This window comes from Festucalex cinctus, chromosome 8 (assembly GCF_051991245.1).
Source record: "Festucalex cinctus isolate MCC-2025b chromosome 8, RoL_Fcin_1.0, whole genome shotgun sequence".
Classification (NCBI taxonomy): domain Eukaryota; kingdom Metazoa; phylum Chordata; class Actinopteri; order Syngnathiformes; family Syngnathidae; genus Festucalex; species Festucalex cinctus.
In genome coordinates, this window is record NC_135418.1 from 28724176 (window position 1) to 28738760 (window position 14585).

At 38.2% G+C, this 14585-nt stretch overlaps 1 protein-coding gene across 3 annotated transcripts in view; it reads right to left on the minus strand.

The window, feature by feature from the left end:
• Positions 1–4570: 4570 nt before the first annotated feature.
• The window catches only part of arhgef10la (Rho guanine nucleotide exchange factor (GEF) 10-like a), a 114738-nt gene continuing 104723 nt past the window's right edge, over positions 4571–14585 (minus strand). For all 3 annotated transcript variants that reach the window (XM_077528425.1, XM_077528424.1, XM_077528426.1), the window contains 3 exons: positions 10899–11070; positions 9209–9331; positions 4571–8883 (listed from right to left, as the gene is read on the minus strand). In XM_077528425.1, coding sequence (XP_077384551.1) covers positions 8342–8883; positions 9209–9331; positions 10899–11070 — 837 coding nt within the window. In that variant the 3' untranslated portion in view covers positions 4571–8341. The remainder of the gene's footprint in view (positions 8884–9208; positions 9332–10898; positions 11071–14585) is intronic.

Consider the following 14585-nt stretch of genomic DNA (forward strand, 5'->3'; position numbering starts at 1 on the left):
CCTGGTCTCGTCTCCTTCTTTGTTGCGGCTCTGAGCCAGCTGTAACACCTGCAGTTTGTTTTTTTGTTTTTTTTTCAAAGGCTATGTATAGTAGGGCATTTTTAAAATAAACAACCATGTATAGAAAGGCTTTTTTTTTTTTTTTTTTAACAGCCATGTATAGTAGGGCTTTTTTTTTTTTTTTTAAATAAACGACCATGTATAGTAAGGCTTTTTTTAATTATTTTTTTTTTATTTTTTTTTGAAGGCCTTGTATATAGGGCATTTTTTTTAAATAAAAAAAATGACCATGTGTAGTAAGACTTTTTATTTTTAACAGCCATGTATAGTAGGGCTTTTTTTTTTTTTTTTTTTTAGTAGGGCATTTTTAAAAATAAAAAACGACCATATGTAAGTTTAGTTTTTTTTTCAAAGGCTTTTTTTTTTTTTTTTTTAAATAAAAAAATGACAATGTATAGTAAGGTTGTTTTTTTTTTTTTTTTTAACAGCCATGTATAATAGGGTATTTTTAAAATAAATAAACAACCATGTATAGTAAGGCTTTTTTTTTTTTTTTTTTTTTTTAAACAGCCATGTATAGTAGGGCTTTTTTTTTTTTTTTTTTTTTTAATAAACGACCATGTATAGTAAGGCTTTTTTAAATTATTATTTATTTATTTATTTATTTGAAGGCCATGTATAGTAGGGCATTTTTTTTTTTTTTTATAAAAAAAAAATGACAATGTATAGTAACACTTTTTCTTTTTAACAGCCATGTATAGTAGGGATTTTTTTTTTTTTTTTACAGCCATGTATAGTAGGGCTTTTTTTTTTTTTTTAAATAAACGACCATGTATAGTAAGGCTTTTTTTAATTATTTTTTTTTTATTTTTTTTTGAAGGCCTTGTATATAGGGCATTTTTTTTAAATAAAAAAAATGACCATGTGTAGTAAGACTTTTTCTTTTTAACAGCCATGTATAGTAGGGCTTTTTTTTTTTTTTTTTTAAATAAACGACCATGTATAGTAAGGCTTTTTTAAATTATTATTTATTTATTTATTTATTTTGAAGGCCATGTATAGTAGGGCATTTTTTTTTTTTTATAAAAAAATGACAATGTATAGTAAGACTTTTTCTTTTTAACAGCCATGTATAGTAGGGATTTTTTTTAACAGCCATGTATAGTAGGGATTTTATTTTATTTTTTTTATTATTTTTATTTTTTTGAAGGCCATGTATAGTAGGGCATTTTTTTTTTTTAAATAAAAAAAAAACGACCACGGCGATTGGCTGGCAACCAGTCCAGGGTCTACCCTGCTTACTGCCCAGTGCCAGCTGAGATAGGCTCCAGCACCCCCCGCGACCCTTGTGAGGAATAAACGGTCAAGAAAATGGATGGATGGGAAAAAAAAGACCATGTATAGTAGGTCTTGTTTTTTATATTATTTTTTTTTTTTTTAATTAAAGAAAATGACCATGTGTAGTAAGGCTTTTTTTTTTTTTTTTTTTGTGGGGCATTTTTTAAAATAAAAAAACGACCATATATAGTTAGGGTTTTTTTTTTTTCTTCTTCTTTTTTGTTTGTTTTAACAGCCATGTATAGTAGGTCATTTTTTAAAAATAAAAAAATGACCATGTATAGTAAGGCCTTTTTTTTTTTTTTTTTAACAGCCATGTATAGCAGGGCTTTCTTTTTTTTTCTTTTTTCTTTTTTTTAAATAAACGACCATGAAAGGTGAGGCTTTTTTTTTTTTTTTTTTTAAGGCCATGTATAGTAGGGCATTTTTTTTTTTATAAAAAAAAAAAAAAAAAACCACGGCGATTGGCTGGCAACCAGTCCATGGTGTACCCTGCTTACTGCCCAGTGCCAGCTGAGATAGGCTCCAGCACCCCCCGCGACCCTTATGAAGAATAAACGGTCAAGAAAATGGATGGATGGGAAAAAACGACCATGTATAGTAAGGGTTTTTTTTTTCTGTCTTTCTTTTTTTTTTTAAAGGCTATGTATAGTAGGGCATTTTTAAAAATAAAAAAAAACGACCATGTATAGTAAGGCTTTTTTTTTTTTTTTTTAGGCTATGTATAGTATGGCATTTTTTTTAAATAAAAAAACGACCATGTATAGTAAGGCTTTTTTAAAAAATCTTATTTTTTTTAAAGGCTATGTATTAGGGGTGTTAAAAAAAAATCGATTCGGCGATATATCGCGATACTACATCGCGCGATTCTCGAATCGATTCAATAATCGGCAGAATCGATTTTTTTTTTTTTTTTTTTTTTTTTTTTTTTTTTTTTTTTTTAGGATTCACACCTTGAGCATAGAAGAATGTTATATGAACGGCACATTAAGCCTTAATATTTTTATTTTAATGCTGTTCAAATGTGAAACAGATTGCAAACTGTTTGTGTACAGTGGCTCACGGTTATAAGCCTCAAGTTTTAGATAAATATATTCATACAAATCTTACAGTGTACATGTACAAATTTACTGATAGTATTTTCTAAATTTGAATGGAAAAAAATCGCAACAATCGACTTATAAATCCGTATCGGGATTAATCGGTATCGAATCGTGACCATTCGTATCGGGATTAATCGGTATCGAATCGAATCGTGACCTGTGAATCGTGATACGAATCGAATCGTCAGGTACTAGGCAATTCACACCCCTACTATGTATAGTAGGGCATTTTTTAAAATAAAAAAAACGACCATGTATAGTAAGGGTTTTTTTTTTTTTTTTAAAGGCTGTGTATAGTAGGGCATCTTTAAAATTAAAATAAAAACGACCATGTATAGTAAGGCTTTTTTTGTTTTGTTTTGTTTTTTTGTTTAAAATCTATGTATAGTAGGGCATTTTTAAAAATAAAAAAAAAAACACTATGTATAGTAAGGTTTTTTTTTGTTTTTTTTTAAGGCTATGTATAGTAGGGCATTTTTTAAAATAAAAAAAAAACAACCATGTATAGTAAGGTTTTTTTTTTCCTTTCTGTTTTTTTAAAGGCTATGTATAGTGGGGCATTTTTTTTTAAAAATAAAAAAAACGACCATGTATAGTAAGGGTTGCTTTTTTTTTTGTTTTTTTTTAAGGCTATGTATAGTAGGGCATTTTTTAAAATAAAAAAAAAACAACCATGTATAGTAAGGTTTTTTTTTTTCCTTTCTGTTTTTTTAAAGGCTATGTATAGTGGGGCATTTTTTAAAAAAAATAAAAAAAACGACCATGTATAGTAAGGGTTGCTTTTTTTTTTTTTTTTTGTAAGGCTATGTATAGTAGAGCATTTTTTTTTTTAAATAAAAAAACGACCATGTATAGTAAGGTTTTTTTTTTCTTTCTTTTAAGGCTATGTATAGTAGGGCATTTTTTTTTTTAAATAAAAAAAACGACCATGTATAGTAAGGGTTGCTTTTTTTTTTTTTTTTTGTAAGGCTATGTATAGTAGGGCATTTTTTTTTTTAAATAAAAAAACGACCATGTATAGTAAGGTTTTTTTTTTCTTTCTTTTAAGGCTATGTATAGTGGGGCATTTTTAAAAAATGAAAAACGACCATGTATAGTAAGGCTTTTTTTTTTTTCTTTTTTTTTTAAAGGCTATGTATAGTAGGGCATTTTTAAAATATATATAAAAAAACGACCATGTATAGTAAGGCTTTTTTTTTTTTTTTTATAAGGCTTTGTATAGCCTTAAAAAACACCCTTACCTGGTTCCTGCCTAAACTAAAGCCTAGTTTAAAATCTTATTTATCAAAATCCTCCTTTGAAACCCTAAATCTAGTTTATAACCCCAGTATAATAAATAGAATTACACAAATTAGAAAACTGTATTTTTGTATGAACTTGTATAGCAGCTGTAGGAAAACAGAATATTCAGAGAACTTTTTTTTTTTTATTTATCATATATACATATGTTAAAAATACTAACAATTTTGAAAAAAAAGTTTATGTTGTTTAAAATAAAAGTGTCTCCCCACTTTGCCGTTGTTAACCATCAATTACAGTATCATCCTTAACGTGAACTTTTTGTTTGGAGGAGATTTCAGCCCTTTTATCCCTGTTTTTTAGTCAATTTATGTTTTTTTTTGTTTTGTTTTGTTTATATAACATGCATTTGCTTTCCGTATGTCAACATGAGTTAAGTTTAAGCAGAAAAAAGCCAATTATGCGTCTCTTCTTTCAGCGTCAGTTTTATACTCGGAAGACATAAAAAGCCCCCAAAAGGAAGCGCGTCTTGTAATTGCCGGGATCTTCTGAACCTTCGCCGCAATTAAAAAGTCTCGCAAACATGCGGGAGGCAAAAGCACATCATGTTAACAAGCCGCTGTAATTGCTCGTAAAACAATAAGTTCATTATGGCGGCCGTAAAGGCCGAGGCGCTTTTTTCTTTTTTGTTTTTCTTTTTTGGCGTCGTTTTCCAAACTCCGGGGAAGCAAAAGTGCAAAAATAAATCCACTTTGCAATAAAACCCAAACTTGCAAAATGCATTTCATTACAAAGAAAAACAAACATCAGTCTGGCAACACTTTTGGTGTTCAACAACTTTTCTTTAATGACACAATGCAGTTAGTTGGAAGTTGCCCACCTTCTTCGTATTATGACGGCGCGCACGTCGACACTTGCGGTGTTAATTATTCGCCGCCAGCACTCGGTGAAAAGAAAACTCTTCAATTGACGTGCCTTCATTTTGTCATTATTTTCTTCTTAGGCCAAAGAAACTCACATTCCGCCTCAAAAAACAGACTTTGCGGCCGCGTTCATCAAAGTTGGCTCAGTAGCGCCTCAGACTGCTTTCAAAATCCAACAGCTTAGAACAGTTTCCCTCAGTTGCATCAAATTTGGTAGGCATATGTACTAGGAGAAGACCCACAAAAACAAAAACAAAATCTCAAGAAGCCATGCCCGAAAAGATACAAGGTGTCTGTCTGCCATTCTGGCTTGAAAAGGAAGTATGGTCAGCACGAGTTTTCCAATTTCACGTTACAATTTGAAATTTGGTAGGCATGTCCATCATGGGTAGACCCACAAAAAAAAGTCTTGATAAACCATACCTGAGAAGAAGTCTTTCATTTTGGCTTTAAATGGCCAATTTAGGAGAAAGAAATGAAAATTTAGACAGCTTCACTTAGCAACAAGAGATTTGGGAGACGTGCCAATCGTGAGCATCCTCACACACACAAAAAAAAAAAAAAAATCTCAAGAAGCCATGCCTGAAAAGATGCTAGGTTTAAAGAGGATGTTTTATGCACGAGTTTTGCAATTTCACTTTACAATTTGAAATTTGGTAGGCATGTCCATCATGAGTAGACCCACAAAAAAAGTCTTGATAAACCATGCTTGAGAAGACACTTTCAGTCTTTCATTTTTGGCTTGAAATGGCCAATTTCGGAGAAAAATTAGTCCAATTGAAAGTTCAGAATCAGATAGCCTCACTTAGCAACAGGATATTTGGTAGACATGCTTATCATGAGCAGACCCACAAAAAAAAAAAAAAATCTCAAGAAGATACGTTTTATGATCAGGATGAGTTTTCCAATTTCACGTTACAATTTGAAATTTGGTAGGCATGTCCATCATGAGTAGACCCACAAAAAAAGTCTTGATAAACCATGCTTGAAAAGACACTTTCAGTCTTTCATTTTGGCTTGAAATGGCCCATTTAGTCCAATTGAAAATTCAGGTAGCTTCACTTAGCAACAAGATAGTTGGTAGACATACCAAACATGAGCAGACCCCCCCCCCCCCCAAAAAAAAAACAGGGCGTAGCAAATAACAAAGAGGTGAAAATGCTTCCAAGGCAAACACCGACATGTTCATGGATGAGATAAGCGGACAGTCCAGTAGTAGCGTCCGAGTTGTTTTTATTTGTATTTTTATTTTTTATTTATTTTTTTTTGGGGGGGGGGATCATGCATCTTTCATTGTCAGGAATACAAAGCCCCAAACATCTCAGCGTTGCGCACGAGGGTGTCGCGGCACACAAATCTGCGTACCTACGTGGGCTGCGCGCATTTACATTTAGATGACAGCCGGCGAGGCGGATTTGCGTCGGCTTCCCGGCGCAAACGATTCCCGCCGATAGACGGATGATGAAAAGGAGAAGGCGGGAAAAGCCTCGCAACGTCACCAAGGTTAAAGTCGAGACTTGACGCCGAGCAGCCGAAAACCTCCGCTTGTTTATCGTCGCCAGCCGCGAAGCTCCGATTTGCATTGCGGCGGCGCGATTGACCGGCAGGACCGACGGCGGCCGCGACGACTCGTTTGCAAGCGTTTTCACGTCCTGGTGAAATGATGACGCATCAAAAAAAGAAAACAAAACACCAGAGGGCGAGTGGAATATCGACAATTTTGAGAAGCTACGAGATGTGAAATGTTTTTAAAATGTCAAATTTTGTTTGTCATTAGTAAAAGTCAAATTTTTTGGGTGGAGTACATTTCTAAGGCCATATTTTTGAGAAGTCACATTTTCTTTTTAGGAGGGGAAAAAATGTTTCTGGGAGAAAAAAAAAAAAAAAGTCTTTTTTTTTTTTTTTTTTTTAGAGAAAAGTCACATTTCATGGGAAGAGCAATTTTTTTGGAGGGAAAAAATAATTTTTGTGGCAAACAAAATAGGTGAGGGGTCATTTTAAAAAAATTAGAAAAGTCACCTTTTTAAAGAGAAAAAGGTCGGAATTTTGATCAGTTTTGGGGGGAAAAAAAAAGTCTTTTGTTGGCTCACATTTTGTAGGGCGAAAATATTTTTGGAGACAAAATGGTTCATATTCATGGTAGTCTGAGTCACTTTCTCTTTTTTTTTTTTTAAAGAGAAAAATAATCAGATTTTGAGGCCAAAAAAAGGGGGTGGTCATTTTGAGAACAAAAGAGGTGAAAAAAAATGATCACAAATATTTCAAAAATTTGGGGAATTTTTTTCATATTTTTTAGGGGAAAGGTAAGTGTGAGGGTTATTTTGATAAAAAAAAAAAAAAAAGATCTTTATTAAGTCTATTAAAAACCTCAGAACATTTATCTTGAAAAAAAAATCATCACGTTAATAAATCAGAATATTTCGAGAGAAAAAAAAAAGTCATAAAGTTGTCATTGTAAGAGTTAACGTGAGAATTCCCACAGGTCCTTAAAGGCAACAGTCAGCTGTCAGCACATCATTAAATAAAAATACACAAATTCACAATAAAACCTTTAAAAAAATGAAATAAAATAAAAAATTCTAAAATGATTCTCGCCAGCCCCAAACAATTATTTTTTTCCTTAAAAAGAAAAGCATGAATATTGTCAGTACATAGTTTTATTTTCTCTTAATTCTTGACTTGTTTGTTGTGGGCATACAATTGCCTCAAACAAACGTCCGTCATTAAAAACGCTCGTGCAGCCTTGAAGTCAAGATGCATCGATGGCTGCAAACCCAAAACGTGTCAAGAAAACATTTTCCACACGTTGATGCAATTGCAAGGCAACATTAATTTTCATTCATGGACCTTATGAGGTGTCGTATTAGTGTAGATGAGTCATACAGTGTAAACTTGAAGGAGGCTGACGACTTTCCTGCAGGCAAGATTGAGCGTCCTGGAGACGACCAATCAGAGCTTGAGCTGAGCTTTTTGGAGGCGGGACAAACACTGAAAAGTTATTATTAGTATTGGGGGAACAAATGTGAACTCTTAGAAGAAAAAAGTCATGATTTCACAAGAAGAGCTAATCGTATTAAGTTTTTTTTTTTTTTCTATATTGGAATAAAAACATTTTTTTTCCAATTATTTTTGTTTGTATTATGTCCACATTCTCCCAGTGTGTCTCTTCCATTATAAATAAACTTTCATTAGCTCGACGCTGACGACAACAAGTGCTACATGCTCAAAACAATTTCACTGGACACAAAGGTTAAAAAAGAAAAAGAAAAAGAAAAAAAAGTGCAACAAAGTTTTTAGCTCGTTTGTTTCGTGGTCATTTGATCAACGACTGCAAGCATCTGCGAGGATGAGGAAGAGGGAAAAAGGGCAACACATTTTTTGACACAGGCGCTAACGAAGCTAAGCTAACGGAAAAGTGTCGTCTGGCGAAATGTGGCATCGCAACGACTGAAAAAATGTGACGGGAAGCATTTGGCATTGTTCCACTCCCGTCCTGCAGGGGGCGCTGATGCCGATTTCGCTTTGTTGTCATGCATTTTCTTGCAGCTTCTTCTTTTTTTTTTTTTTTTTTATGTTCTCTTGGGTATTATTTGTTATTGTAGGAGTTGCCTACTATTTTGGGACAATTCTACTATTAATTAAAAAAAAAAAAAAAAAAATAGAAGAAGAAGAAGAAGCTACTTCCCTTGTGACCACCACATGATTCGTTCATGACGTTCGTTCCCGCCTCGTTGCGACTCACACCGTCAACGGCAGCTGCCAAACCAGAAGGACGTTTTCGGAGGCGGGCTCGCCCGGGGCGCCCGCCCCCTCCCGCAGCCTGCGGAAGCCCCGCCCCCCGGAGACCACGGCGGCCGAGACCACCCGGTCCCGGCCCCTGCCGTCCTTGTCGGAGGGCCGCCGCCCGCGCACCCACGTCTCGGGTTCGTCGCTGAGCTCGTAGATGGAGCCGTCCTCCACGCTGTGCTCCAGCGACTCCAGCGACGAGTCGGACGCCTCGTCGCCCGCCGCCGTCAGCGGGCGTCCGGGCAGGCCCGAGGTGGAGCGCAGCTTGTAGCGCAACAGGACGCCGCCGCCGCCGCCGGCTCGGGCCCGGCCCTCGCCCGGCTGCTGCAGGGATTCCTGGGACGAGGTGTCGCTGGGGTCCTCGCCCCCGCACGCCGAGTCGGGCCCGTCCGCCACCGAGTCCCTCTTCAGCAGGTCCGGCGACAAGATGGCGGCGATGGGCGCCAGGAAGTCCACCGGCCCGCAGTGGCCGTTCAGAGAGATCCGACCTTTGCCTGGGGGAGGTCAACACGTTCACATGAGGAGACAAACAAACTCGTGGTGTATTTTGGCGGCCATTTTGTAAGTTATTTTAAGACTGTTAGGGGAACTTTTTCTTTAATCAATTCTGACAGTAAGATAACTGTGAGCAAAAATATGCACCAGGATTTCTTGTTTTGATGATTTATTTATTTATTTTTTTTTAGGACAATCCACATTAACTGTTAGCAAAACTATCAGATAATAAAAATATAGACTTAATTGTTAAAAAAAAATATATAGAACAGAATATTTTGAACATTATAAAATGTGTTTAAATAAAAAAATAAATAATAATACCTGTGATTTTGGGTATTCCCTCCAGTTTGGGAACGGGCAGGGTGACGATGAGGCCTTGGGCCGTGCCCACCCACAACAGTCCTTGACAGATGAGCAGGCTGGTCACTCGCATTTTCTCCTGAGCTGAAACATCCAAAACAAGATAAAAAAAAAAACAATCACAGTGGTGCAGCACATCGCTCCGGTATTTATTTATTTATGATTTGAGGAGTTGTTTTTTAATTTACATTTAAATTAGTTCCCTGAAGTTAACACTTTAAAAAAAAAAAAAAAAGGATCTATTATCTTTCTATTCTTCAAAATGGCCGATGGCGATATTTCTCAAAACGCTGAATATCAGCCCAGCCGATAATCGCTCTATCCCTAATATTAATTGGATAGTGAATTTTAAAATGTGACATAAACATTGAGAAATATTTTGTTTTCACTTGACAAATGTGCAAACCTGCTTTGAGAACGGACGGAATATTTGACACGACCGATCTGTAATCGTCGCACATCGACGGTTGTCATTAGGCAACTTCCCAGTTTTGCTGCTGTTGTTATCCTGCGCCGCTTCGCGCTTGCCCCAACAACGCGGAAACTTTGCCATCAATATTTCATGCTTGCCGGCGAGGGAAGGCGCTCGGCGGCTTTACGTGCGGCATCTTAAACGGACGGCAGCCAAAAAAGAAAAGGCTGCGAGTGGGAGCCAGGATTTGCAGGCGAGCGGGTGAGATGAAACGAGGAAAAAAAAAAAAGTAGGACAAACACGGAGCATCACATTAACTGAAAGAAGGCGGCGTGTTTGGAAACGTAAGCACAGTTTGCGCGTGCAGACGCTCGTCAGGTGTTTGCGCGAGGAAGGCTTTTCTTTCAGTTTGCGCGTTTCCCGGGCGACTCTTTTCATTCATATGAATCCCAGCGGCTTTCACCCCCGTGGCTGCGCCGTGTCTCGGGTGCTCACTTATTCATGTGGCTCCCCCACGTGCAGGAGCAGTCGGGGGCAAACTCGAACGAGATGAGAATATCATCAACCTGCATTTGCTACTTGGAACTTCAACGGGGATTTTACCAGACACAAGTTAGAAAAAAATCAACGAGTGCTGTCACGAACGGCTTTTTGAAAAATCCAGTCGCCTATCAATTATTCCATCGACTAATAGCCCCGCCCCCAAAACATTTTTTCATATTTTTTTAAGTTCACCAAGGTTGAACCCAAGTTGAATTTAGTGGATATAAATACTCATTGTTCCTTATCTTCTGCACGTGTCCTCCTGAATACCAGCAATTCAAATTTGTCCTCTGTAGTGGACATTTTTTTTAAACCAGAATATCTCCCACCCAGTGCATACGATTGAATTAACTCCATTTGGACTCTATAGAGGACATTCAGAGCTTTCCAATGATACCAAATAGGTGTAGGGGTGGGGCTTTGCTACCTTTGATTGCATCATAAAAGAAAATGGCTTCCCTCAGTGCAAGCACTTTTTAGGGAAGAGGAATAACACTTTTTATTGAACAAATTTAGGTGTTTATGTTTTGGGGAGTAAAGTATTGAAAAACGTATTTATACGTCTTTGGGTTTGAATGAGTGAAACAAGTATATGTTTTGGGGGGGGGGGGGGGGGGTTCCCAAAAGATGAGCTCACATTTTTCAAGGCTACGAGGAAAAGTCGCGAGCGAAGGTGAACACGTCGGCGATATTTACCAGCGTTGATCAGCGCGGAGCGCGAGGAGATGTTGATCTCCTGCAGCAGCTCCAGCGTCTCGGTGTGAAAGAGACGAATGGACGAGCCCTCCGAGAACGCCATCCACACGCCGCCGCCCGCGCCGGCCACGTGCGCCACGCTGACCGTCGGGTCGGGGTGGACCTCCAGCTTCTGGAACACACACACAAAAAAAAAAAAACACAGCGGTTACGGAACGACGCACGCCAAAATATTAGGTACACTTGAAATCATCAAATCAAATTCAACGGAGCGAAAAAGTGAATGTTAAATACAACAAAAACTGAAAAGTATTTTATACAGCGATATTGTTATTCAGCCCTCATGTGAGTCCTCGAAATGGCAGCTTCCAATCAAAATGCTCCATTTTCTGTATTTTTTTGTTTTTGTTTGTTTTTTTGGGGGGCATGTGTTCAAGAGGTTTAGTGGATCTATTTGTGATAGAAATTTCTAAAAAATTCATCTTGCAAGATTAAACTTAATACTGGGTTTTTATTTGGCGGACCCCTGAAATGAAATGAAAAGTTGTAAGATGGCTGCTCCAAACCAAAATCGCAGACTTGCCGTGTGTCTTTTCAGGCATGGCTTCTTGAGACTTTTTTGTGGGTCTACTCATGAAAGGCATATCTAAGAAATGTCATGTTACAAAGATGGAAAAAAAAATATTCAGGTTATATTTGTCAATTGAAGGATGTGGAAACCAAACCAAAATGACAGACTTCCTGTATATTCGCAGGCATGGATTTTTGAGACTTTTTTTTGTGGGTCTACTCATGTCTACTTAATTTGATGTTACAGGATGAAAAAGACTTTTGGGCTCAATTTTCAAAATGTTTGTCACTGAAGGATGTGGAAATGCCTGAAATGGCCACTTTAAATCAAAATGGTGGACTTCCTGTGTCTTTTCAGGCATGGCTTTTTGAGATGTTTTTGTGGGTCTAATCATGATAGACATGCCTGCCAAAGTTCATGTGGCTAGATGAAAATGGCTTCCAAGGCTGAATTAGATGACCTTAAAATGGCTTCTCCAAACCAAAATGGCAGATTTTTTCAGGCATGGCTTCTTGAGACTTTTTTTGTGGGTCTCCTCTTGATCGACATGTCTAGTGCTATCAAAGTTAAAGCTTTAACTCAAGTTAACTCTGGAGTTTTAAAACTTTGACAGCACTAAAATGTACACTCAGTTTTTCCATCCACGATGCTAACAAGATGATGCTAACAACAAGCTAGCCTCCCCATTCTTCAGCTGAGCGCGCGTCGGAGGCACGGTTTTTTTTTTGCGTCTCTTTCCCGCCCGCCTCCTCCTGCGGCAGGCGCTCGTGTTTAATGAGCAGCTCGAAAACAAACGCAATTCTCTTTATCGTGGCAACGCAAGCAGCCCTTGCGGTCGGCGGCTTGACAAGACCACCGCTGTGGGGTGTCATCTTCAGCGGCGCTCGTATCGCTGTCAGCACGACGGGCCGCGCAATTAAGGGGGGGTGAAACAGAGCGAGCGAGCGAGGCGAGATGAGAACGCCGACATCACACGTGCGCGGCGCCGAACAGGGATTAGCACCTGTTTGGGCGCCCTTGCCGGCGGGCGCTTCTTTGTTTCAAACGCCAGCTTTGATGTGTTTTCGCTTCTAATTGGCTCCTCGGCAGTGGGCGGCGGCTCGGGCTGCCAGCGCGCGGGCGGCTCAAAAGCAAAAAAAAACAAAAACAAAAAAAAACCTTGATGGAGCGCCATGGAGACGATCGCTCAACGAGAGACGCTTGCGGAGGAAGAAAACGACGTCTGACGGGGACTCGAATGCGGACAAGCTAACTATTGTGAAGTATTCAAATGTACAAGGAAGTCCTCGAGTTCAGGCGCACTCGAGCTAGGACGTTTCAATGGTTACACCCGGTCCACCATTTTGGCCCTGTCCGCCATTTTGGCTCCTCGTCCGCTATGTAGCCCTTAGCTAGCGCTAGCGCTTGTGGGAGTATCTTTGCGTGTATTTATCGGGACTTGTCTCCATGCCAGCAACATGCGCCCAACCTGTTAGTGGGTTCACCGCCGTGAGCGCAAGTTTGAACTTGTACTTTTTTTTTGTTTCTGGAGCAGTGCGCAAACGGCGCATATTGTTGACACGTTGCCAAGCAGTCGGAGTGCATATATTTACACAAAAAGGCCGCGCTCAAAGTTCACCGCGAAAAAGTAAAGTGGACAGCGAAAAAAAAAAATGGGCAATTCAAGCCAGGAATGACCCACAAAAAAAAAATTGCATTCATTTGCCCTCTAACTAACATAAGAACAATGTGCTTTAAAAAAAAAAAAAAAAAACGGCTTCATATGCCAAAAGACTTCAGCAGAGATGAAGATTTACAATTTGAAACGGACCAAAACTCGGATTTTTGAAGAGACGTTTCTTTAATATTTCAGAGGCGAGAACAACAAAATAAATGCATAGAAATTGTTATATCAAGATATTTGCCCTTCTAATACGTAAACAAGAACATCTGAGGTGTGTGTGTGTGTGCATTCATTTTCCATTTGTAGGTGAAAAAAAATGATAAAAGAATGTAAGACTGAAGAGAATGTTTGACAGCAAACAAAATGACAGCTAAAATTACGCAAATGCCCCTCTCAGCTGTATTCAGCTATTTATTTGAAATGGTCAAAATGGAAATGCCATTTTATTTTAGTTATTTTATTTTATTTATATATTTTTATTTTATTTTTTTATTTGTAGTTTATTTTTAGTTTTTTACTTTTATTTCTATAATTTATTTATATTATACTATACTATATAATACATCTTAAGAGTTTTTTTTTTGTTTGTTTTTTGCACCTGTTTTTGTCAGAGTTTTGGGAACATGTTGGCAACGTTGCCATAATACAAAAACTCTGATAAGAAATAGCAACTTAGATCAAGTAACATCTCAACAGATTTAAAAATAATAATAAAATAAAAAAAATAACATTCACCATTCCTAGTGAAGCCTTTTGTACGACAGACAAAAAGCTTTTTGTGACTGACAGCAGATTCCCGCCAATAGAATGTCGCGACCAGCGAGACAGCTTTCAAACGATGATGTAGCGCGTGTCAAATCTGAAGTAACACACGTGTGTGCAAGCAGCGGCGGACGAGGTGGTCAGTCAAGGTTGACGTTCGGCGACGTGTCGCACTCCCGACCGACGTCAACAACAGCAACAACAGCAAACGGCTCTCTGAACAGCTCATTAGTCTCCGGTCACGCCGGGTGACGAGGTGTCCTCCCTCCGCCAGGGACGAGTCAAGTAAATGCGAAGAGGAAGGAACAAGGTCTGGCAGTCGCTATTGATCAGAGTCGGAGCATCCGCAAACGTTCTGCTTGGTTAGCGTTTTTGTTGTTGTTTTTTTAGCACAAAGTACCCGGAGAAGTCGGTGACAGTCTGTGTTTGTATAACCCGAAGGTGAGAAGCATTCGCTTGCCTGAGACTCTTGACAGGTTTGGGAAAAAAAAAAAAGTCTTCTTGAAGGAATCGAATGACAAGGTCTGCCCTGTTTGACAAAAGACGTGGAAAAGTGCAGACCCGGTGCAAAAATTCGTCTCTATCCAAATTGCATCAAGTGAAACGTGAAGCGCTTTGAGTGCCTTGTAAACAGTCATCAGTGGGTTTATTGTGTGCGCAAAAGCAGCCATTTTGAGCTCGGCTCGGCTCT